The sequence below is a fragment of the Passer domesticus genome, chromosome 17 (genome assembly GCF_036417665.1).
Source record: "Passer domesticus isolate bPasDom1 chromosome 17, bPasDom1.hap1, whole genome shotgun sequence".
In the NCBI taxonomy this organism is placed as follows: Eukaryota; Metazoa; Chordata; class Aves; order Passeriformes; family Passeridae; genus Passer; species Passer domesticus.
Window position 1 is genome coordinate 5,457,878 of NC_087490.1, and position 13,861 is coordinate 5,471,738.

The window sequence follows — 13,861 nt, forward strand, 5'->3', positions numbered from 1 at the left end:
ATTTTGGCAGATTCTCACCAGCCTTCAATTGTACACAGGACTTGCTGCCCCTCATTTCAACTGCTGCAGCAAATGCATCATCCCCAGCACATTGTATCTGTTCCTGTTTACAGAACTACCCACTCCCCAGCTGCTTTGTTCCTCAGCTGTGTGTTCAAGGACATAAGATAACTCCTCCAATACATTTTCCAACACAAGCTCTGAGATGTAGGATGTAATTAAAACCAGGAAAGGAGACTGATCTTCAACCAGAAGAACGAGGCTTTTTTATTCACTCCCAAGCTTCTAAAGGAAAAGTTAGTTGATGATTTCTGAAATAAACCCCCCCCCAGCCCCTCATCTCAGTTGTCAGGGTTAACAGGGGTACATGACCACTAGATTCAGTAATGGTGTAAGATGTTATTCAAGAAAAGGGGCTGGAGGGCTCCATGTGCCTACCAGGAGTAAATAAGGAACACCCAGTTCAGGTGGAGGCAGGATGGGCCAGAGCCAGCACAACTAGCAGGTTCCTAAGCAGGAAGGCTGGCACAGTGGTGCAGAGAAACCTTAGAGAAACATGGAGGTGGGCACCAAGAATGATTAACGTGGAAACAAGAGATTAACCTTGAAAAGAGAGTAATTAAAAAACCAACAATATAAGCATTATACATATCTGCTTGTATGTTATTAATACTACTAGATGTTATTGAAGGTAATAGGGTTTAACCAGCACAGAGTTATGTAGACGTTCATTTCTATATAAAAAAATCTCCTTATTTTCCTTTAAAGCTGATTAGCTCCATTTAGCCTTGCTAAACCAAACAAACAAAGTCATGATCCCAAATAAAGAGAAGCTGCACAGTCTTCTTCAACAGGTTCAACTACATCTGTTTGAAATATATATGAAACCATGTCAATAAAACTCTCTCTTTTCAGACTATCTTTGCAAAGCAAGAGGTCCACAGCAATTTCATGGTAATTTAAACCCCGAGCTGCAGGCTGTTCACTGCATTACCTGGGGGAAAGACCTCCACAAGACCCAACATCAAACAGTGCACTCCTTGGAACAAATGTAGGCACTGATGAGCAAAACAAATCCCTAGCTGGAGCCCAGGAACAGCAGAGTTGCTTTGCATTCATCTGTCTCTAGCATACTGAGTTTGCCCTGGGTTAATGGGATAAGCAAGGGCTATTTAATTATCACGTTATCCTAGGAATTACATGTCTACAGAGATCACCCATTAAGGAATGGCTGTGCATAATATACTCACATGGCCTTACAGGAATAGAGCACAAATTCTGGTCTTCAGTATTAGAATACACTATCTATCACAGGCAAGAAGTCAGTGTCAAGAAACTCAGACAGCGTACATTTCAAAGCAGGCAAAATGGTAAAATTATTTGACAGTGAAGATTACTGATTTTTTATTACTTTAAAAGCTAATCTATTTTTAGTTTTAGAATCTGTTTTTAATCCTAATGGTTCAGTAGCACTGTTTACACTATGATATTCAGAGCGATACTGAGACATTGAAAAAGCAAATCTTCAATTATAGCAAGACTTTAAAAATAACACTAACTAATGTAAAATGCTTTATCAAATTCTACTGAGCTCAGCATGGGGAGCTCTATTTTCCCCCGGCATTAAATGGTAACAGCAAAACCCAAAGAACCAGTCAGAACCAAACACATGAAGGTTCAGTTCCCTCTGAGAAGTGAGAGCAGATGCAGCACCATATGGCTGACCCTCCGCAGCTAAACACAACGCCCACGAGGACTTAACAATTTATCTCCCCCAGGAATAAAACAAAAGTTCACAGGTTTTAACATGCAAGGTTAAGGAAGGGTTACACAGGCTAACATCCTAAATTAACAGAATTTATGCCAGATGCTTTGAAAAATAGCTGCACAGATCCCACATAAAGAGAGTTCCATCCGTCTGCACCCAGGAAGCAGAACTCACTCCTTCCTCAGCATCTGCCCTTGTCAGCAGATTCACTGCTGAAACCAGGACTGAAGTGGCACAAAGCAGCCACCACAAGCCACTTCTTCAAGCCCAATGCTGTCAGCTGCTTAATAAACTGGTGCTCTTCAAATATTAAATTGCTTCTATTTGACCTGAATATCTGTCTCCCAAGAAAAGCAACAATGACAACTTTCTGCAGGGCAATAAAAAGATGCTAACAAGCCTCTAAGTCACTTGACTGCCATGAAAAGCTGTTGCAGATTCTGGTGGCAAAGGTGTAATTGGACTGGATTTCTATTCCACTTTTGCAACACTCTGCGGAAGAATTTTACGTGCTGTTCCTACTTCCTTTTTACAAATAATTTTATCTTTAAAAATAAATTAGAGTGCCATGGACTCAGAGATACAACTTAACTCAGAAGATGAGAACGTAACCCTGTTTGAGTGTTTCACAAAGGAAAAGCCATCATTTTCAGTGCTTACATGCACACTTCATATCCTGAAAGCAATGAAATTTTGGAAGATCAGTTATTTTTCAATATCTTTATTCTTCTAAATGCTACAACCACAGGCAATAACAGCAACAGTGGTATTCTTACTAGCCAAGACAGATATAGATCTGTTTCACTGACTTTATATAATTACTCCAGAAATGTCATTTGCTGGCTAGTTGGGACAGAAAATGAAAAAATGGGTTCAAGGAAAAACTCATGGGGCACTATTTTTTTTCACCCTTTGAATATTAAAGTGGTGAACACAAGCATCCTCCAATGTGCTTCCCAATGGATCAAGTCATGATTAGTATTCACCCAGCTCCTTCCAATTTACAGTTGCTATCTAATTCACTCCAGCACAATTATAGTCTAAGTACAGGGCTATCCATCAAGAGAAAGTTGTCCAACAGTGGTGGTTCTGTGGCTATTTTCAGTTGTTTAAAACTTGAAGCTACCAAGTCAGAATAGAAGTCTGCCATGCTGATGGCTCCTTCTACCTTTTGGAAAACTGTTTCACAGATGTCAAGTCACTCAAGCAAAACCCTTCATAAGGATGGATGTACTATGTCAAATGATGTCAAAATTAAACTGCCTGTGAAACAACCAGGTCTTGCCACATCTTATTAGTTCCAAGATTTGAGTTGTTCCTGTTTAAACACAGATTCTCAAAATTTACATAAAAGCTGCCTTCTCCCCAAAGGTTCAAATTTTCTGTCCAGCATATTAACTACTGAAAGCTTAGAAAGCTTCTAATTCTATCTGGTAATTTAAGAGGTGAGAGAACTTCAAGATTAAGTCCAGTTTTGTGCCTCAGTATTTGGAAATATAGTTCAGAAGCTCCTAGAGAGGAGTGATTCTTCTCAGATCAAGCAGCTCCATGCTGTGTGTTATCAACTGTATTGTGCAAGGACATCAATGCCAAGCAAGAACAGCATCCTGCTGTGCTGAGTGCTATTCAAGGTAATGGACTGCCAGAAAACAGCTTATAATTTAAACAACACAAGGCAGGGTAAAAAAAAATAGGAGTTCAGCAAGGGCTCAGGAAAGGTGTGGAAATGCTCAGAAGTTTTTATCATTAATACCTAGCTTTGAAAAAAAGAGATGAACTAAAAAGTGCACAAATGTCAAGAGTCACTTCAACCATACAAAACATCCTTGGTGAAACAAAACACAAAGCTGTTTTTGATCACTTCAAAACAGGTTGCTGCAGCTGCTGCTTCATCAGAACAGAAAGATGTAAAACTGATATGGATAGGATTTATGAAGGGCACTTGAATTTAAGACATCCATTTTCATTCATAGGCAACAGAAAAAAACATCAAGCCTGCAGTTTGGGAGGAAAACACAGCCAGAGCTCTACTAAACCCTGCTCTGCTCAGCCTCCTGAAAATGAGTTACACCACAAGGCCTGCAAAGAAGGCAGGATATCTGCAGAAGCTGATCTGATATTCTGGTAGAAGCAAAGCTGGAAATCCAATAAGCAGTAAAGGTAAACTGCAGATCCCTCTTATAGATTTAAATACAGAACTTTTCTAAAGGCGAAAAAGTTATGTTTCTACTTTGATTGCTTGTGTAGAAACACGAGAGAAAGTGATTAGAAAGAATAAATTCCCATTTGTAAAAGTTCTGGTTCAAGACATTAATGCCTGTTTCTACCATTTCATAAAACACACCACTTTGGGATAAACTATTTTTAGGATCATTTACTGCTGACATGAAAGAGTTCACAAATTTCTTGAAGCTCGAGTGCTAAAGTAGAAACGAGTCACAGGCACATGCTACATAATAAACCCTCCCAGCAACTTTTAGTATTGCTCACAAAAGTAGGCAGACACTGGTTTTAGTCTGTCAGAGATGAATTGAGGGAAATCACTGCTGCAAATTCCACTGACACATGGGTGCCTAGTGGGAAGGGCAGGGGGAACAGTGCTTTGCACATGGAAAATTTGGGACTGAAAGGAATTCCATGTTTTAAAGGAAAATGGTCATTGTGATAAGAGATAGTAAGAATAAAAACAGCTATAATGACAATCTTCAGAGAAATATGGCAAAAAATAGGCATCTCACACACTTATTTAGTCAATGAATTAAATGTCTTACTTGTGTTCTGAAAACAACGTCAGAAGACATTTAAACAAAAAGTCTTACAATTTGGACTGTTTCTTGCACTTCAGCCAATACATGATTACCAAACTAATTTATTAATCATAAATTCTCTTCTTTTAATAGGACCTTTGTTACTAACATAAATGAAATTAGACCTAAAAAAGGTGAACCAACAGAGGCAAACAGCTTACAATGGCTTTGTAACAAACCTTTCAAAACACCAACATGACTAAGGAGTCAGTGAAACACACTTTTAACACCACCACAAAACCCTAATTCACTGCCATTGATCTGTTCCGAGTTGCTCATGTTGGAGTGTGCCATTAGTGGCTCAAAGGCTGAGGATTAACAAGCTCCACAACCAGATTCAGGGCCCTTTCTTGCATGCTTTCTTTTCATGCTTCAGAGAGTTTTCATGCCTTTTAATTTAAGGATGTTATAATTCTCCAAGTTTCACAAGTCCAGGTGGCTTCACTAACCAGCTCTTTTAGTCTTCAGACTGCCTTTATTGAAGGGAAGAACTTTTTAATTAAAGTATTTACATTTAGCTGAATCATCATACAACTGCTCATCTAATCCAAAGGTATTGTCTATATTTAAAGCTGCATCATTTCTTGTTAATTCAGTGGCCAAAGAAGAAAGTTGCCACTCCTCAGTATGACTTTGATACTATTATTAGTAGCATTAGCTCCCCAATCAATGTCTCTCCTGTGACTCGTCACTGCTTTCCTCAACACAAGCACCCTGGGCTCTTCCAAACTGGTTCTGCCCTCAGGTTTACTTTCATTGATGCTACTCCTCTTCATGCTCCACCACAGCATTCCCATGCACACCAACCTCTTCTATTCTTGACAGCTCTGAACAACACCTGCCCTTCTACACCCATGGCAGGTCACAATGCAATCCCACCAAGTTTATTGTTACAGGTATAATAGTTTTTACATCCTACACGAGTACTTCTTGTTCCTCTGGTTTGCTGGCTGCACTCCTCACATTTCTCTGCAAATACCTCAGTTCTTTCACAAACACCACACCTGCTTTCTGGCTGTTTTACTGAGCACAGCCATTTCACCAATTACTTATCTAATTATTCCTCTCATCAAGTGGAATACTTTTCTCTCTCTGCTGTCCAGCATTTTCCCCTATGGTATTTACAGACATTTTTCTTCTCTTCCTGCACACAGACATGGTGGTGAACCAAGTCTCTCCCACATTTCATTTCTTTAACCTTCAAGTTCTTCTTATCATGTCAGGCTAGACAGTTTACACCCCAAACAACACCCAAACCTATGCATTGAGAAATATTACTCCCATAAAATCCTCCTATCAATATACCAAACATTCTTTGGAACTCCAGTCCTTAGTCAACACCACTCTGGTGCACACTCCAAGCAAAACTTAAGTTGCTGACTAATACATCAGGAACAGGAGAAGATAAAAATAGTTTTCTATTAATGTGGAAGTTCAAATGTTCCCACAAGCAAAGTTTTCAGTGCTTTTTGAGTAAATCCAAACATAACATAACTCTGTCCTCCCCTAGCCACTGAATTCCATTATACTCCAGAATTTTATTATGTCCGTAGCTTTTTTACGTTTGGCCAAAGTTAGCTAAAAAGAAGAATAACAGCACAGCTATAAAAGCAATTTTCTTTAGGACATCCACACTGTAAAGAATATCCTTAAACAGTCCATCAATGGCACAGCTTAATTTTCAGTGTCAAAAGAAACTACTGACTGTTTTTCCCCTTTACTTCACATTCACACACACAGACTAACAAAAAATTTTCTTAAAAGAGCACTGACATTCTTTTAATTTTTTGTACACACTGGGAAGATGGCTAACTCTAGCACAGTTTCAAAATTTGAGTGTTAGATTTTTGTCTCTAATTCCTTTAGATAATATGAAAATTTAAAATAATTTGTTGCTGTGAAACATCAATGTTACTATTTTGTAGCACCTCTCTAAAATAACTGAGAACTCAGAATGATGAATGCTGTTATGGCAATGCCACAGAGTTCACGTGATTCTCTGACAAGAAAATGAAGTAGTACACTGGAAAAGAACTTCTTAAAACAGTTTTTGAATGTAATTTAGTCACACTGTAAAGATAAAAAGCTTTCAATTGTGCCACAGTTGAATTCATGCTTTCAGATACCTGTCTCATTGTTCTTAACAGAAAAAAAATCACAGGTCAATTCACTTTTAAGATATACAGAAAGAGCTGCCCTAGCCTGTTTTTCAAGAACAACTGAAAACCTTCAAAACTGTGATTGTACAGTCACAATATTTCTTGGCTTGTTTTTAAGCACAGCTCAGTATCCAGTAGCTTTAGCAGAGATCCGCTGCTGGTGACAGGCTCCTCAAAGCATATCTAGGAGCTTATGAAGTGCAAATGCACCAGCTTGTCTGGCAGAGCAAAGTTCCCCACTTAAGCACAAGAAGCATATTCAGAACAGGGAGCAATAAAACAAGTTCTCTACCCAAGTCCAGCAATGTCACCCAGCACCGTCTGAGCAATACACAACCAAATCAGTAATTCCAAATTTCACCACAGGCTCATGTGTCATTTCAGTTTAACTGCAACATTTTTTCCTTGTCAGGAAAGTCTCTTAAACTCTCCTCATCTTCAGGATAACTGCTCTTACTGTAAGAATGAAAGGATAACTCAGACAAGTAAAAAACTGTTTGTGGTATTAGCTGCTGAAAATGAAGAGAAGCCAACTCAGTCTTTGTTAATAATGGCTACAGTTCTACCAAACAATCACCAATTTCAAATAAAAATACCCAAAAAACCTGAAAGAGTCAAAGTACTGCTGCAAAGTAAGCTGGTACAGGGCTATGGGTAAGTGAATCTCTTAGATGTACTGACCTGGACAGTCCACTTCATCGCTCTCATCCTCGCAGGTGGGCCATCCATCACACTGCCAGTTGGAAGGGATGCACTGGATGGTCCCACTCCGACACGCAAACTGCCCTGGGGTGCAGCGGAGCTCTGGGGAAAGAGAAAAAAAATGGTGCTTTGTTTGAAATGGTGTTTATGCTTGCAAATTCATACACATATTAATCATCTGTCATGTAATGGATCAGTGAAGCACAACGGACAAAATCTCTGGTTAACTCAGCCTGTTAGAAAATCCTTCAGTTCAGATCACCTCATGTCCTAAACTGCATGTCTGTGGTTTTAACAGACAGGAGGGTATGGGAAATGAATTCTCTCAAGACATCCGTGGTAAAACCTTCCTGATGAGCAGCTATTACCACAGCATTACCCATTTGCTTCTTGTGGGGCACTGAGGAGTGCCTGTTCAATTTTCCCAGAGCTGAAGTTCAACAAAAATATGCTTTGATAGGTAAGCACTGCATTATGCAACAGCCTCAGAATCCTATTTCCATTCCAATCACTGCGTATGCCAGAACCCACTAGGCTTGCACAAATGCCCAATCTGATTTAGAGACTTTTCACAGAACTACTTGCAACACAATATCTGTATCCATGAACCTGTTTTCACTTTCTAGCTTCAGGTCTTTTGTAGAATTTCTCCCTGTGAACATATCCTTTACTAGAAACTGTCACAATCTGCAAACATGTTGCTCCTGCTTCTCTGAGTTCACTGCCTACTTGCCATCACTACACTGTCACACCTAATTAGCATTATAAAAAGTACAACTTTTTTAAAACCTTATTTTTTTCAATTCCATCTATCAAATGCCAGAACCTAATAACTCAGCTTCATTTTATGTCCCTCAAAACACTTTGCAGGGAATAAAAAGGTCTGTCTACAAAAGTGAACAATCCTAAGCTTGTTCACAGCCAGTCTGCCAGTGCCAACACCATCCACAGGTTCATTTTTGCACCTAACCATCAGTGTCCATCTTTCTTCTAGACAGTGGCTGTCAATTTTCCAACCACTGTTTTTGAGCAATTTAGCACATTTTCCTCTCAGTGAACTGCACTAATCCCAGGTAATTTATGTCTAGAGAATGAACACCTTTTCAAACATAAAAAAAGATGTTTATATGAAAAACATACTGATTTTGAATGGATCCAGAAGGCAAGTATCTTGCAGAAGGAAATCACTAAAAGAGAATTTAAAATACAGGTATGCATTCTCTCATCCACAGTTTACAATGTAAGAGCAGACTGTAATTGCAGCTGTTACTTCTTGAAACACATGCCTCAGCTAAATCAAGACAGAGGTCACATTTAAGTGTTCAAACATGACTGGGCGTAATAAACCCAGTCACCAGGCACTCTCAATAAAAGCTGTACACATACACCTGGTAATTGGTATAACATATTGATAACAGGCTTCTAATTTGATGTTAGACTAAAATCCAGTCCTACTACTGGTTCCTCTGTAAAGCACAGACCTGCTCTTCTAGAAAAATAAAAGCAGGCACATCCTCTTAGCAACCACCTACTCAGAGCAAACATTCAGGTCACAAGATGCTAAGAACTCACACGGACCTGCCAGACTGCGGAGGGCAACAACAGACCTGACAGTGTTCTCACCCATTTAGAGCTTTACTCAGCCCAAACAGCTAACAGAGAATGAGCACAGGGGAAATGGAAAAGAAATAAATTACCAGTCATAATGACTTCCCCCTCAGAAAAAAAAAATAGAAAGAAGGAATTTATTTAGCCTGAATAGGGAAAAGAGGAATAAAATGGTTGAGGGGTGTGTAAACACTAGAGGAAAAGCTTCACTTACCCAATATAGCAAGAGAAAATTTAAAATCTATCTTTAAGCTAAATAATTTAAAATCTAATATCTATGAGATAATTAAATCTCCTTCTAACTTAGAGGGAAAAACCCAACAACACACAAACCACCAAATGAAACAAATACAAAACCTCAAGCTGAAACTGAAAGCACTCAGATTTCCAGTCCACAGAAAGCACCATTTGGTGAATGATTGCAGCTTCTTTCGCCACTTTTGCACAAGGTCAGGACACAGTGGGAGGTTCCTTAGAAAGTCTTGCTGCTACAGTTTCAAGGACAGAATTTACACCAGGGCCTGTGGCAGATCTTTTAACACATCAAAGACTACTCTCAGCCCAGCTCCAGGTTTGCACTGCATCCACCCTTAGTTATGGCAGAATTCAGTACTTTAATATAAACTTGAGCTTATCTTTTACTGCTTATTTTCAATGGAACTGTCACATACACCCTGTGAACAAAGTTATTCTGCATCCTTCTGGCTTCACAGACAGCATCCACCAGGAATGCCAACCTGCACAAGGGAAAAACAGTCAAGAATACTTCTGTGTGTCTGCAATTTCCTACATGCTATTACTATTTTATGTATAATTACACGACTGGCTCAGATAAAAGGATGACTCCATCTCAGCATTATGGGCATTAAAAAAATGCCAGCTACATGCTGTAATGTCATTGCTTCCTGTGTTAGAGACACTCCTCTCTGAAGAATGTGGATACATGGAAGAGTACAAAACATTTCTAGTAAAACACCTTTCAGACCAGCTGTACCATTGTTCCCAATGGGGATCATGCTGTCAGATGCACTAATTATTTCAGACCAGGGAACATGAACTGCTATGCAATTCTGCTGTGGAGGGGGCAAATGTGACACAAAGAAATACCGTGGAATTAAAATCTCTGTCAATAAGCCATCCTAAACCATCCCGACCCATAGCCATCAGCAGTAAGACACAGACATAAAAATAGATGGAAGTCTATAAAAAAGCTGTAAGATACTTAGACCAGGAGTGGAGATATGTGGGAGAAGCAAGGATGCACAGGGTATATGCTGGTCTCCAGAACCCTGTGAAACATTTCATGTCAGTAGCCTATTTTTCAGTTAAAACAGCAGATAAATGAAAACATCTCAAGCCCATCTCCACCACAGAAAAGGCAAGTCACACTGCCAGCAGCAGGACAGGAGTCAGGAAGATGTATGGGCAGTACTGAATAGTACAACATTATGTGACCATCCATCTTCCCTGGAATGCAAGTAATCACTTAAAACATGGTCAGACTTTGTACTTTCCAGGAGTGTGGTAAATAAAAACTGCTTCTTCACCCATATATTTTCAGTTCTTTTGAAGAATAGCAAAGATTTCAAAAATATCAGTACATTTCTGTCCTTAAAGCCAGATATCCCTCACAGTTCCCAGCTGATGATGGTAACTCAGTTTAAGGTACATTCTTCATCCTTTCTTGCTCTATCACCTCCACACAGCACTAAAACCATACTTTCTACCAGCTGTTAAATGCAGAAACATTTCATATTTTCAAATCACTGGTAAATATGTAATGGCAGAAGTTCAGCTAAGAGCAAGCAGCTGTTGGAGCAGAAGCACAAGACAACATTAAGCCAAGGGCATCAACAATTGCCTCGAAGTGAAAATGTGGAAATGCAACCTCCGCCAGCACTCACGTATGATGTGACGAGTGACATCAGCAGTATAATGATTCACATGTGCAGTTCTAACATAAAAGGCTTTTCTTTTCAGCATCAGATGCAGTCCTTGCTATGCTACAAGATGAAATTTAGTACACTGAAATCGTCTTGCAGAGCAATTAAATTTATCTGGCATTTGCTGGGAAGAAAGGAGACAACTAAAACACTGAAAATAGCAGCAATTGTAGTTTTTGCACTATAGAGAGCAGAAACTTGCAAAAGATCACAAAGTTCAGGCAGTGTGAGAACGTGAAAACACTTGAAGCACTGAGGTGTCATGATAGTGAAATGAAGAGACTGTCTCAGAGCACTTCTACAACATTAACCCTCACCAATCTTACCAACCAGTGCATCCTCATGCCAGTTACAACAAAGTCCAGAACAATTCAAGGGTTTGCCAAAGGCTACAGACAAGATGAACCTGCAGGAAGCCTGCTGGCTCTATTCCTCCATGGTGACACCGTGGTTATTCCCTAGACCCCAAGCAACCTGCCCGTTCACCAGCACACCTGCACCAGAGCAAATTTCTGCCAAAAATATTAAGTAACAACAGTGTGTTCTCTGGTAGCACTTCACCTGTTTCACTACCATAAACTGGATACAGAAAACAAGAAATTCCTTAATTTCATACAAAAAGCAGAAAAACTGAAATCATATTCAGACCATCAATTCTACAAGCTAAATATACAACCCAAGATAAAACTTACTGTCAAGTGAAGGCCAAAAAAAACCTAATACCAACGTGCTTGGACATGTTATTAGATAATATAACCCATCCACAAGTCATTCATCTGAAAGAAGTCTTACCAAGGCTAGTTATGGACTTGTAATTTGAAATTTAAAAGAAAACTTACAAAACAGTTGGAAATTTACTTCATCAAACCAAAAATGACAAGATTATAAATAAATTTAAACACTGCCACACAAGATGCATTCCTCTGCTTTAGCTGTCACATATTTTTCTAAGCTAGCCAGCAGCAAAACCAACAAGATTTTTGACTACCAGAAAAACTGAGGTTTCATACAGGAAAAACCTAATCTTTCAAGGTGGTTGCTTACATGCTCACAGAGCTTTTGTTCTGAAGATTTTGCCCACTGCACGTTGAATGCTAGGTGTTTCACAGAATTTATTGTGCATTTCAACACAGGGGTCAACTAGCTTTTTGAATTTTCTTTACAGCAGGATAATTTCTGATTTTCTGCAAAGCACTCAAAAGAAAACCCACTCACAAGAAGCATTATCCACAGGACGTACTTCATGATAGATGAATAAAACACACACGCACACATGCTCCCTCTAATTTCCAGCCAGCTTCATGTGTTTCAAAAAACAAACAGACCTTGGCCACTACAGAATGATCCAGGAAGCCTTTTCAGGTTTAACAACCTCATGTACTCCTCTGTGTAATTGAGAACGTTTTCCTCCTGGAGCCCAAGCACTGAGAAGCTGCAGTGCATCCTTCCTGAGCAGATGCACACTGATCACTGAGCTGCCCTGATTATTACACTTCCTGAAACCTGTATTTTCTGCATCATTTTTTAAGACTTTTGAGGTTAATTTGGACTAAGACACCTCCTGCTCACATATAAACTGCAATTATTTTTTTATTAATCTTTCCCCTTTTTATGCAAGACACAAGGGATAAATGGTTACTCAAAACAATTGTTTTATTTTAAAGAAAGGTAGGGAGGGTCCATGTCCAGTATGTGAAACTATTTTCAATGCAGTACATCTCATTTTAGAGCTTCCAATACCCAAGCAAGGCTGTAACAGACACATGAGACAAAGTGTTGATTCTAAACAAGTTCACCTTGCTGGTTCAGTTTCCTAAGTGAATGTGATCAGTTGGCTTTGAAACAGCAAGCCTTAGATCAAATTAGCTACTGTCTGTCCACATTAAGTCAGATCAGCTCTGGTCTGTCCCCTTGCAACCAGAAAGATTGCATGCTCCAGCTAATTCAGCAGAAATATGGCTGTACAAATCCAGCAACCATTAATGTGGAATTGGGGTATCATAATAGTTGCCTGCCACCAAAGACAGAACATCTACTAATGTCTGTTGTTTTAAATATTTGTTCTAACTGCAAACATTGACACAGTTGGGACCTTCACCTCCCCAGCAGCAGAAAAGCCAGGAGTGAGGACCAGGGCTCCCAGGTCACACCACTGGGGTGACACAAGGAGCAGGGGGGAAACAGCTCGTGGCAATGAGCACAAGCCAGCAGCTGTAAACATTTCCTGCAAAGATAAGCTGCTGGGCAAATGAGAAAACTTTGATACTGTTTTAGCAGGATTATCTATCCTGCTGCAATTGAAGACAGAGATACAGAAGAAATTCAGCTGGAAGAAATGTTACATCCAATAAAAATGGCAAGGCCCTATCTCAGGCACATGTAGTAATAAACATCTACTGAAAAGCATTAGGCAAACACATCAAAGTTCTCAAAATCTAAATTTCAACCTTATATTTTCAAGACACCAAAGATTAACACTACAGAAACCTGTGGAAAAAGGAGCAATAGATCCTAAAGTAGAAATGTATCCCTGACAAATAGATCATTCCCCTCACTTATGTTCCTAGCCTTAAAATATGAACCCTCCAGCAGTACAAAAACCTGGGTATCACAGCAATTCACAAATTCAGAGGTACAGATGAGGAACCAGAGGCTGAAACTAAAACCTCCAAAATATGACTCTCAATTCATCAAAGTGCTTTGATACAGAAATTAAACTTAGTGACTACAATCACTGGTTATGAAAGTTCGAGTTCTTCTGACTGCAATTACTGAACTTTTCTTTATTAAAGGATTCACCAGTTAGTAAAGTCTGATAAATTAAGACAGTCTTTTAGTAGCTAAGACTACAAATGCACTAGGTGTTAGTGTTTA

At 39.3% G+C, this 13,861-nt stretch overlaps 1 protein-coding gene across 3 annotated transcripts in view; it reads right to left on the bottom strand.

Annotated features, from left to right (window-relative positions):
• Positions 1-13,861, bottom strand: part of DGCR2 (DiGeorge syndrome critical region gene 2) — a 42,266-nt gene that overhangs the window by 14,556 nt on the left and 13,849 nt on the right. For all 3 annotated transcript variants that reach the window (XM_064393157.1, XM_064393158.1, XM_064393159.1), the window contains exon 2: positions 7,416-7,538. In XM_064393157.1, coding sequence (XP_064249227.1) covers positions 7,416-7,538 — 123 coding nt within the window. The remainder of the gene's footprint in view (positions 1-7,415; positions 7,539-13,861) is intronic.